The 12,201-nt window shown below is 45.5% G+C and overlaps 1 protein-coding gene across 5 annotated transcripts in view; it reads left to right on the plus strand.

Annotated features, from left to right (window-relative positions):
* Positions 1 to 12,201, plus strand: part of ADCK1 (aarF domain containing kinase 1) — a 150,245-nt gene that overhangs the window by 44,403 nt on the left and 93,641 nt on the right. For all 5 annotated transcript variants that reach the window (XM_053889657.1, XM_019427332.2, XM_053889660.1 and 2 more), the window contains exon 3: positions 112 to 195. In XM_053889657.1, coding sequence (XP_053745632.1) covers positions 112 to 195 — 84 coding nt within the window. The remainder of the gene's footprint in view (positions 1 to 111; positions 196 to 12,201) is intronic.

The raw sequence follows: 12,201 nt of genomic DNA on the forward strand, positions 1-12,201 counted from the left end.
GTCTACTTCTCTAGACACACTGCCTCTGTCAGGGGCCGGCAGCTGCGGGACCGGGTGGATGAGCAATATTGAATGTCCAGGTGCTAAGGCTCTCTTTTCCTTGGTTCACAGACAGCTGTCATCAGTTATGACTATCTCACCTCCTTGAGGAGTGTCCCCTATGGTTCAGAGGAGTACTTGCAGCTTCTATCCAAGGTAAGGAACCACGGGCCCAGCTGAGCCAGGCCAAGACTGGGTGGTAAGTCGTGAAGTACCTGCCAAGCCAGCGAGCTTTCTGTGTGGAGCTGAAGGGGGGCAGGGGCTGTGCGAGGATCGAGGCTGGAGGCTTGGAGGCAAGGAGCAGAGGATCTTTCCTCATTGGAGGTGTTTTTGTGCTGATGGGCCAGGCTACCAGGCTGACATCAAGCTGGATCCTGTGATACTGAGGTTATTAATCTACAAGGCACTGTTGGGGAGGCTGGTGTATGTTTCTGGGGAGCACAAGGTGTCTGGGATGACTCAGGAGGGATGAAGGCTCTGTTCCTGAGATAACTCAGTTGGCTTCTGAAGTGCTTTGTCAGGCAAAACCCAGTTGAAAGAGGTTAATTGCTTTCCTGTCCTCTCAAGGCTACACTGGGGCTTCCTGTTAGGCCTCTGAGTGGAGCTGTTGACCCCACTCCCTGTCTCCTCACTTGGAACAGTCAGTTGATTTTGATGCTACAATGAGATGAGTTGGGGCATCACACAAGAGGGCATTTTTTTGGATGTGAGTTGAGTTTGGGGTCAAGTGTAGATACTTTTGGTTCCTCCAGAGAGAGGTTTGTGATAGATCTGTATGTCTTTGCTCAGCCTGCAATGCCCTTGGCCCCTTAGAAAATCTCTAGTCATCCTTCTGGTCTCAGCTCAAATACCTCTCCTCCGTGACACTTTTCCTTCTCAATCATTCCTGGTGGATGGGGTAATTAATTTTAAAGTTTTTATTTAAACTTTTCATTATACAAATTCCAACCATTAACAAGAGTAGAGAGAATAGTATAATGAACCCTATGGAACTATCATCCAACTTCAGACATTATCAACATTTTGCCAATCTTGTGTCATCTACTCTCTATTCATTCATTTATTTTTGCTGAAATATTTAAATTTTTAAAAATATTTATTTGTGAGAGAGAGACAGAGAATGAGTGGAGGAGGGCCAGAGAGAGAGGGAGACACAGAATTTGAAGCAGACTCCAGGGTCTGAGCTGTCAGCACAGAGTCTGATGTGGGTCTCGAACTCCTGAACTGTGACATCATGACCTGAGCCAAAGTAGGATGCTTAACGACTCAGCCATCCAGGAGCCCCTTTGCTCAAATATTTAAAAGCAAATCTTAGGCATTATATTATTTCATCTGTAACTACTTCACTTTGTATCTCTAATAGATAAGTACCTTAAAAAAACTATGATACCATACTCCTAATTAACAAAATTAATAATATGTCCTTAATTTCTTTTTTTAATTAAAAAATTTTTTTAATGTTTATTTTTTGAGAGAGAGAGAGACAGAATGTCAGTGGAGGAGGGGCAGAGAGAGAGAGGGAGACACAGAATCTGAAGCAGTTCTAGGCTGTGTCAGCACAGAGCCCGACGCTGGGCTTGAACTCACGAACTACATGATCATTACCTGAGCCAAAGTTGGCGCTTAACGACTGAGCCACCCAGGAGCCCCTGTCCTTAATAATTTCTAATATCTAGAGTATACTCAAATATCCCTGGTCCCCAGAATGTTTTGTTTTTTTTTTTAAAGTTGGTTCATTGCAATCTGGATCCAAATGAAGTGGCATATATTGCATTAGGAAACAGCAACCAAAATCTTCTCCAATCTATAATATCTCTCTTTCCTCCTCCCCCTCCTTTTTTGAGTTATTTGCTTATTGAAGAAAGCAGACCATTTGTCCTGTAGAATTTTGCATATTCAGGATTTGGCTGATTGCGTCCTCAAAGTGTTGTTTAATGGGAACTAGATTCACCTGGCATGCGATTCCAAGTTTGAACATAGAAACATTTGAACATAGAAAATGATCCTCCTCCTGCTGTTCTTCACATAGCTAGTTTTCCTGCCTGGGAGTGATGATCATCTTGTCCTGTGTATCCTTCCAGAGATATCTTCCTGTTTGAATTTAATCATTCTGTCGCCTTTATTCCTACGAAAGATGATAATTGGTTACATGTCTCTCACTTTAGAATATAGATTCTTTTAGGCCAGGGGTTGGCTCATCTTTTCCATATTTTCTACTTCTAGAGATGATGCCTAGGACTGAGTTGACTTAATATCTGTTTCAGGCTGCACCCTGCTAGCTCCTTCCTTGGGAGAGGACCTAGAAAGGGTGCTAGGTTTGTATTCGGAAGACCTGAGTTTGTGCTCTGTCTTTGGGATGGTCATTTAGCCTTTGGAGCTGCCATTTTCCTTTCTGTAGACCGCAGTTGGCTATGCCACATATTGCAGATTATATAGATATCTGAGAGGGTGCATTGTGAAATGTAAATGTACAGCAGGTTTCAAAAGTAAGTCCAATGTCTACTGGGAGATGTTCTCCCATGAGGACAGAGACTTGGTCTGTCTGTGTATCTCCATGTCTGTAGCACCTACAGCAGTACCTCAGACACGGTAGGTCCTGAATAAAGGTTTGTTGAACAAATGAATGAACGAAATGTTAGTTTGTATTGGAAAATCTCAAAGCCCTCCATTTCTGGGACTTAATGCCAAACTTCTGCTTTTCCCGGCCCCTCTTTCTCCATCTAACCAGTGCTCCGGGCCTTGGGGCCCCCAGAGTGACATTCTGCACAGAGGCCAGGCCGAGACACAGGGGCAAGTGCTCTGCAGAGGAACAGGGGATGGGTGATGTGCAGACAGTTGCCCTCACGTGTAAGTCATCTGAAAGACCGTGGTGCCGCAGCTCCTGGAGAAGCTGACGACTTTGGGGGTTGCAGGAAGGAAGGTGCAGTGTGATATTTGACAAGAGGGCAGCATGTGGTAGTTGGCACCGATAACAGGGGTGCAGACTGGTCCCTGGGAGTTGTGCCTGGGAAGGGGAGCTGGCTGGCACTAAAGAGCACGAGTAAATACTGCAGGAGTGTGTTCTTCCATTGGAACACTTATCTGTTCTTGTCTTCGTGACTGATAAAAGAATGAGTGAAGGGTAAAACATAATTATCTCACCTGTCAAGCCAGTGTCCCCAGGTCCCGGAGTATGCTAGAGCCAAGAGACAGTGACTTAGAGAAGCACTTTCAAGGTTGGCGCTCATCTGGCTGGTATCTCAGTGACTCAGCTTCACATCAGGAGGGGGTAGGAGTCAAAGTGAAGTAGTGTTTTTTAGGGACTCAGTGGCACTTTGCTGGGCAGCTGAGGGGGTGTGGCAAAGCCCCAGGGCTTTGGAGAACCAGACTCTCGGTGTCCAGGATGCTTATAAACAGAGATGACAGGTGTGAACCAGTATGTCCACAAGGCAGAAAGAAGTCACAGCTGGTATGGATGTCCAGACTGGACTGGAGGAGGCGGGACTGCGTTGATTCTGACCAAGGGGTTGGGGTGTGGTAGACATACATTAAATTTTCAGTTCAAGAGCTATTCTTGTTTTGGGAAGTAGCATCCAAAACTTCTTTTGGGGACCCACTCATATTTCATGTAGTCACCATGAGGTTTGAGTGAGGCTCACCCCATCCTCAGCTCCAAGAGGGGGCACTTGACTTAGGTCATCCATAGAGTCCATTCCTCTGGTCCTAGAGATTGGTTCAAGGACGGGCACTTGAACCAGTATTGGTCAGTGAACATCAGGTCCAGGACTTTTGGGGGTATCCCCCACAGGACACTGCCTTTTCTGCTGTATTAGCTGTGGGTATAGGATGTTGACTCGAGCTGCTGGAAGCCATTTTGCCACCATGAGGGGAAAACCTGTCTGTGAATGGAGTCAGTATTGTGGAGAGAAGTAGTCATTTGAGTCCCTAGATCTTGCTGAGCCTGAAATAGACTTTCTAGTTATATGTGCCAGAAAATTCTTTTTTTTTGCTCCAGATTGTTTGAGATCAGTTTTCTGTTACTTACAATCAAATGAATCCTGATACATTGGGGATTCTTGGAGAAGCATGCTGGATTTTTTTTTTAAAGTTTATTCATTTATTTTGAGAGAAACAGAGAGAGAGAGTGCAAGCAAGGGAGGAGCAGAGTGAGAAGAGGACATAGGATCCAAAGTGGGCAGAGAGCTTGATGCGGGGCTTGAACTCATGAACCATGAGATCATGACCTGAGCTAAAGTCAGGTGCTTAACTGACTGAGCCACCCAGGCACCGCATAAGAAGCATGCTGGATCTTGAAACACAGTTAAGGTTTTGATCACAAAAGGTCTGGTAATTCAAAGAAAGAAATGAAATAGAAATTCCAAGGTCTAAATAGGGTGAGGAGAGGTTTGCATTGTGCAGAGTAGTATTTGAGCCATTTTGGCCCTGGAGCCAGGTTCTTAGGTTCATGATCTGCCACCAAGCACCTGTACTTCCCTGTCTGTAAAGTGGGGGCCGTGACCTTTGCCTCAGCTAAATTTGTAAGAGGTGAGAAGCTTTATTTAATTAAATACTGTGGATTATTTAATCTAGCCAGAGAGGAGATCAAAGTGCACAAGGGTTGCCTCAGCGACTCCTTATCGTTTTGATGAACAAATTAATGATTTCCTATTTTCCTTATTTCTCCATTTGTTAATTGGCATTCTTTTGTGAACCATCCCTTCTCCTTCAGTTGTTTAATTATTTTTGTCACTGTGAACTCATGGATATTTATTTTATTCTACAGGTACCAATCCAAAGCAATCATCAGTTCATTGTTCCAATTATTCTAATTTTGGTCATTAGGAGCTCTTTCAGGTTGATTCCTGTGTCCTTTTGTATGTCTCAATTCTTTACTGAGCACTATCTTATCTTTTTTTTCTTTTTTTAATTTACATCCAAGTTAGTTAGCATATAGTGCAACAATGATTTCAGGAGTAGATTTCCTTATCGTCCCTTACCCATTTACCCCATCCCCCCTTCCACAACCCTCCTGTAACCCTCTGTTTGTTCTCCATATTTAAGAGTCTCTTATGTCTTGTCTCTGTTTTTATATTATTTTTGCTTCTCTTGCCTTGTGTTCATCTTTTCTGTGTCTTAAAGTCCTCATGAGTGAAGTCATATGATATTTGTCTTTCTCTAATTTCACTTAGCATAATACCCTCTAGTTCCATCCACGTTGTTGCGAATGGCAAGATATCATTCTTTTTGATTGCCGAGTAATACTCCATTGTATATATTTACCACATCTTCTTTATTCATTCATCCATCGATGGACATTTGGGCTCTTTCCCTACTTTGGCTATTGTTAATAGTGAGCACTAGCCTATCTTTCTAAGCCCCAGACTCCTCTTGTATTTTCCTTGCCCCAGCCCCAGCCCCAGCCCCAGGATCAATCACTTCTCCAAAGAGCCCTGGCTCCTTTTCTTGGAGAATGGTATTTAGAAACCAAGATGTTGGTGCTAGGTCTGCGTTTTGCTCCCAGAGTGCCATTGTTTCTAGGCCCTCCCAGAAGACAGGGCTAGGAAATATATGTATGTGTACTTACTCATGCATACACACACTCATCTATTAAAAAACCATGAGTTCATACTGATATCTCCAATTTCAATCTAACATCATAGAGTTTATTTTAACTTTCTCCCATTCCTTATGTGTAACTTCTCTGACAGTGAGAAACCTGCCTCTTATTATCTATAATATATTCATGTACACTTGTTCAACCCTAATATACCCTAAGACAGTTAAGACTCCCGAGGTATATCAGAGCAGAGAGAGTGGCCCAAGCTAGGTGAGATTGAATGAGTTAAGCGAGTATTTGAGCTGGGTTTGGAAAGGGGGTAGGGTTAAAACATGTAACACTGTGGACAGGTGATTTTGGCTGAGGTTGATGGGTAAAATTTTGGGGATTGTCTATAAGAAACAGAGATTAGTTCGATGTTACTGGGGACTAGGGTATGGGTGAGTGAAGGGGCATAGTGGCAAAGAGAATTAGAGCTAGGTCACAGAGGGACGAGAGGCCAAGTTTTATACCAGATGTAGTAGGGAGCTATGGCAAGTTCTTGGGTAAAATATTTTAAGCCTTCAGGGAATAAGAATGCTTAAAGTCATCAGTCACTGAATATTTTTTTGTGCTTCTGCACTATAGACAATGAGTAGAAGCATGTGAGCCGGAGGGTGGGGGGAGACCAGGGGGAGAGAGAGGGAGGTATAGGGAAAGAGTGAGATCACATGTGGTGCATCTTTCTTTGTTAATCAGAGTCCTAATGTAGGAGGGACCTCAGCTGCTGCTGTGACTGGGAAGTTTTTTTTTAGCCGAATCCAATTTCTTGTTTCTGAGTAGGTCACTGGGCTTCTGTTGTATCAGATGCTTCAGGTCAGCAGTGTGTGTGTCATATTAATTGTTCTAGTACTTACGACTTGGGCCGGAGGAGGTAACAATTAATACTCTTTTCCTCTTTGTCTGAGAAGCCAAACCAAGGAGATGCAGGTCTCTGCCAGGAAGAGCTCAAAATGTTGGCTTTATTACTGATAAATGCTGGGCTGGAGCCTGTGTCTTGGGTCTGTGAGCAAGTAGGCTTGTTGAACTTTCACTCCTGAATTAAAAAAATTTTTTTTTTAACGTTTATTTATTTTTGAGACAGAGAGAGGCAGAGCATGAACAGGGGAGGGGCAGAGAGAGAGGGAGACACAGAATCTGAAACAGGCTCCAGGCTCTGAGCTGTCAGCACAGAGCCCGACGCGGGGCTCGAACTCACGGACTGTGAGATCATGACCTGAGCCGAAGTCGGACGCTCAACCGACCGAGCCACCCAGGCGCCCCTCACTCCTGAATTTGATAGACTTGCCACGCAGGCACATTCGTGGCAGGACAAGCCTCTCACATGGGAGCCTGCCTCTTAGGGCAGGGAAGGGCTGAGTATCAGTGTCCTGTGGGTGTGTACAGATCCCAAAAAGGGAGGGGAGTGGAAGGGGTGGACTGAGCATGAGATGTTTCCTTTCCCAAACTCACCATTCTGATTGCTGATTCGTCCTCCCACGGGGAGTGAGAGGGAGAAGAGAGGTCAAGAGCAGTACACCCCTAGTGGGGCTCCTATATAACTTAGAGATAGGAGGTTCACCAGCAGTACTTACCTGCAGATAAGAGGTTGCTGTAAGAACCTTTTGTGCCCATTAAATTCTGCTAACATTTATACCTGACCTTGTTTAGGGACATGGCAGCTTTGGGCTTGGGTGTGGGATAACAATTTCAACATTACTGAAATCTGCATTTAGAGGGAAGGATCATATGTTGTCAGCTTTTAGAACCATGGCATGTGGTAGGGTGTTTTGGGGGAAAAGGATACTGATGAGAGGAGTGGAGTAAGGGGCTTAGGTGGGAGGATAACTCTATTTATAATTATGTCATTGACCTTGAGAAAGATATTTTCAGCATGAGTTAGCTCAGGTCTCTGATGTACAGACAGAACTGAAGGTCTAGAGGCGTGATAGGATTTCTTTAAGTGCCCCCCCTCCCCTGACCCTGCAGTTTTGTGGCAGATCTTGGGCTTGGACTTGGACATCTAGATCTTGCCTGATCTCATGTTCTTTGCACTTTAACACCTGGTTGTCTCCCTGTTTATCCATTTGCAACCTGGGGGAAAGCACCAAGTTGGATAGAAAGTGTAACCAAAGTTGCCTGTGCAGCCACTCTTGCCAACCAGCTGCTGCTGCTGAGTTGCTTCTCCCCTGGCTCCATTCCCCTGGTGTGAGCCCTGAGGCTGTGGTCCTGCTGGGATGGGTTTGGAAACACAGAGGAGGAGGAAGAAGGGCCATAGAACCTCCTCCTGGGAATTCCTTTTTTTTTTTTTAAGTTTATTTATTTTTGAGAGAGAGATAGTGTGATTAGGGGAAGAGCAGAGGGAGAGAGAGAGAGAGTCCCAAGCAGGCTCTGCCCTATCAGCATAGAGCTCCATGCAGGGCTGGAAGTCACGAAACCATGAGATCATGACTTGAGCTGAAATCAAGAGTCAGATGCTTAACTGACTGAGCCACCCAGGTGCCCCGGGAATTCCTTTTTGTATTTAATCAACCAACCAAAGAGTTAATTCAACAAATATTTGGAATTTGCATTTCCTAGTGGAGGGAGGTATAGACCCTCCAAAGGAATGCGTAGATGCTAGCTCCTTGCTTTGGGAAAGGGTTTCAACTCGTAAGCTATGGAACAACTGCCAGTTTTGAGGATAAGTGTTCTACCAGCTTAGTGAAGGTATGATGACTCAAGAAGTGTTTTAAAGATCTTCTTGCCCAGCAGGGGGAACTGTAGCAGTGTCTGGCTCTTCAGGCATATTCTCTGAAACCTGGGGACTGTCCTGGCCAAACCAGGACATGTCTTCACCGTTCTTCCAGCCATCTGTTTCAACAAACCTTAACTGAGCCTGCTCTGTGCCAGGGCTTGCATGAGGCTCAGCCTCAGAAGATGTAAAGGGAAATAAGACTTGACCTCTGCCCTCCAGTTGCTCACAGTCCAGTGGGGGAAGCAGGGGTGAAATCACCAGTTGCAGAAGGATCGATTTGTCTTCATTCCAGCTTTGGCTCCTGACAGCAGCTAACTTCCAGCCAGGGAGTTGGGGGGGTGGGGAGGGTAAGAGCCTTGCATGGGAGGGGCTCCTAACCCATCTTGGGGGGTGAGGGTGGAGTGCATACCTAGGAAGGCCTCCTCTGGTATAGTGGTATCTACTTGGCCACTGTTCCTCTGTGTGTGCACGGTAAACCTGGTGTGGAAGCTTTTGGTGAGTTTTCATGTATTCTGTCCCTAAGACCCCCTTTTGCTGCTTTCATTTCTCATCCTGGAACATTTGTCAGAAAGTCTTCTATACAGAAGAGGAGGAGAGAAATGGAATCCTTGCTGTCTTGGTGACTGGCTTTCTCAGAGTTTGTGATAATTTTTGCAGGAGCATGAGCTGCATTTAATTTGCTCTGCTTGGGTCATCTAAGGACCAGGCCTGTGGAACAGGGAGCCAGAGTCTGAAATGGCAGCCAGTGCCTCCTTTTTAGCTTTCTGTGTACCCAGACCTTTCTGAGTACTGCATTGCAAACCTGCAGAACTTTCTGCAGTGGCCCTGATTCGGGAAGAGTTCCACAGAAGTAGGAACTGGGACCTAGGCATGGTCTGGGGAGAGATGTGGCAGGTCTCCTTCTGTCCTTGGGGACCCTGGAGGGAAATGTGGCTTGACTCGGGGTTCTCCCTGGAGGTTGCACTCGCTGTGCGGTGGCTTCTCTGTAGTTCTCAGACAAGGCGTGCAAATGTCAAGTTGTCTTCTTGATTGCTCTAGACTTATCAGCCACCTATGGACCTGCATACCCCTTGTATTTTTAAAAGCATGTGAAATGTATGAGACCTAAGGAAAGGTATAGAAAATAATTTAGTGGTCACTCGTATACTCACTGCATAATTTCAGAAACAATCCTTACCCATACAATTTTAGCCTCCTGGGTACTACCCTGATTCCAGCCTTCCTCCTACAAAAGCAGAAGCAAGCACTATTTTGAATTCATTGGTTGGCCTTCCTATGTACTTCTTTGTAACCAACTATTCATGTATTTATATGATATTTTTCATCCTGTTGACTTTTTCCTTTACTTAGTTTTGTTCTAAGGAAAATTACAGGCTTGATAGACTAGCTGTCTCTTTTTTTGGGGTCTGCATATGCAAATAAGAAGTGCCCTGGGTACCACCTGAAATTGCTGCTTATACTGTCTTTGTGCACGCTATCGCTGGTGCCAGGTCACCCCTTGAAGAAGCAGGCTGCAGCATCTGTAGCAGATGCTGGGCCAGACTCTGGCTTGCACCCATCCTTGCCTCGGTCTTTCCCCTGCTGGGTGTCGCCACTCTGTCCAGCTCTTCTCTTGTCTTAGCTCACCCTATTTATCTCCTGAGGCTGATTCAGACTTGAAGCTGCCTGATAGGATGGTATTTGCTGCTGCTCAGAAACCATGATCTCTTTCCAGAGGCCACAGCTGAAATGAAATAAAACAAGCCCTTGTGTTTCTGGTGATGGGATGCCATTGCCATGTGCTGGGCATCTCTCTGTACTGGTCAGCGCAATTAATGGCATTAGCCAGTTCCTCGTTTGCCTTACACAGGCTGCCTGGGCACACAGGGCTGGCTTCTTCCTGCCACAGACCTGATCACCACTTGCCCCTGCTTCCTGGTTCTTGTGGGGGGGTGGAGGAGGCCAGAGTGCCCTGCTTCTCAGGGATAGTGCTATGTTAACGTTAGCCTACATCAAATGGGGCAGGAGCTGGAGGAACCTTAGCTGGAGAAACTGCCCTTGTCCATCTCAGACTCCATCTCAGACTAGCTGTGCTGGGCTTCTCATTACTTTATTGCTTTCCCCACTGAAAACCTCACACCATTGCCTTTCCTGCCCTGGATTGGGTGATTCCACTACGACCCAGCTGTTTTCTACTTGTGCTGAACAGTGCTGGGGAACGGGGTAGTGCTGGGGAGTGGGATGATGCTACGTGATGAGAGATGCCATAAACTAGGACTTTCTTACTGCAAAGGTAATTTAGTACTGCAATGGGTTACCAGGGACAGCTGTGAAATCTGTATCTGGAAGGGCAGCTTTCCAGAAACAGAAGAGATTCTGTCTGTCTGTTATGGAGGTGGGAATGTGACAGCTCACTGGTGGTTTCTAACTTGTCACACGATCAGAGACCCCTGAGGGTCTTTTAAAGTGCAGAGACCCCTGAGGGTCTTATAAAGGAGCCTTATAAAGTGCAGATTCCTAGACTCTGTACTCTAAAGATTTGTTTCCAGTGATTCTGGGGTGAGGCCTGGAAAGCTGTATTTTTAATGAGTTCCCCAGGCAGGCTTCTGATGTTAAGAACAAGTGTTTACATCGATTGAATCCTGTGGGAAAGGCACTGCACTAAGGGTTCTTTCTATATTATCTCCTTTAACTTCACGACAATCTGAGGTAGATACTATTGTCATCATCTCCATTTTACAGATGAAGAAACAGATTAAGTAATTTGTCCAAGGGTCTGTGGCTAGTAAGCAGGTGTATTAGCTTCCTGTAATTGCCATAACAAGTTATCACCAATTGGGTGGCCAGTGACAACAGAAATTTATTCTCTCACGGTTCTGGAAGCCAGAAGTCCAAAATCAAGGTGCTAGTGGGGCCGTATTCCTTCTGGTGGCTTCAGACACGCCTTGTAAGGCTGCATCACTCCAGTCTTTTCCTCTGTCTTCTCTTGCTTATGAGGACACTTGTCATGGGGTTTAGGGCCTATCTGGGCAATCCAGAGAGATCTCATCTCGAGATTCTCTGTAGTTACATCTACAGAGGTCCTTTTTTCTGAATAAGGTCATAATCACAAGTCCAGGGGGTTAGGACAAAGGCATATCTTTTGGAGTGCCACCATTCGACCCACTACAGGGTCTTCGATTTAGTCACAAATAGTGTGGCTCCCAAGCCTGTGTTTATAACTGTGTGACTCCTGGCTCTCTGATCTGGACTGGATGAGCTTCAAGGGTTCCTCCAGACCAGCAGCCAAGGCATGGGTTTCCTTATTGTGCAAGGGAGTTTGGGCTATTTGTCAAGTCTTGACAAACCAGTGCTTTCCTTGCCTTCTCTCCCACCCCCTCAGCCCTCTACTGTTGTTCCTGAAACCCTTTGAGCTATTTATTCCTGACTCCGAAATTCTCACATCTTCATGTACTCAGGAGGTTAGGCCACAGGGGCTGTGAGGCCTAACTCCTACTGGCAGGGGTGGGATGCATTTCTCCTGCCTCAGTGTCCACGTCTCCAAAATGGGAATTGCTAGAATAGCAGGGGTAGATGGAAGGCCGTGAAATAACTAATAAAGTTGGTGGAAGGCAGTCTGCAGCTATAAGGTTGATGGAGACGCTTGTTAACCACACTAATAATCTAAGAGCCTGTTCTTGATTTCCCCGCTTCTCACTGTCTTGGCCCCAAGCAGCTATTTTCTACCAAATTAAAATCCACTCAGCTCCCTTCCTGTCCCTGAATAAAAACTACCCTCAAAGCTCTTGCCTGTTACAGCAAGACTTTTTAATAGACTTTTCCTTGTAGAACCGTGAGACATATGTCCAATTAGCAGAATAACTTCACTTAAATATACAAATAAACTGTTGAC

The sequence above is a fragment of the Panthera pardus genome, unplaced genomic scaffold, assembly GCF_024362965.1.
Source record: "Panthera pardus isolate Hobbes unplaced genomic scaffold, ASM2436296v1 HiC_scaffold_24, whole genome shotgun sequence".
In the NCBI taxonomy this organism is placed as follows: domain Eukaryota; kingdom Metazoa; phylum Chordata; class Mammalia; order Carnivora; family Felidae; genus Panthera; species Panthera pardus.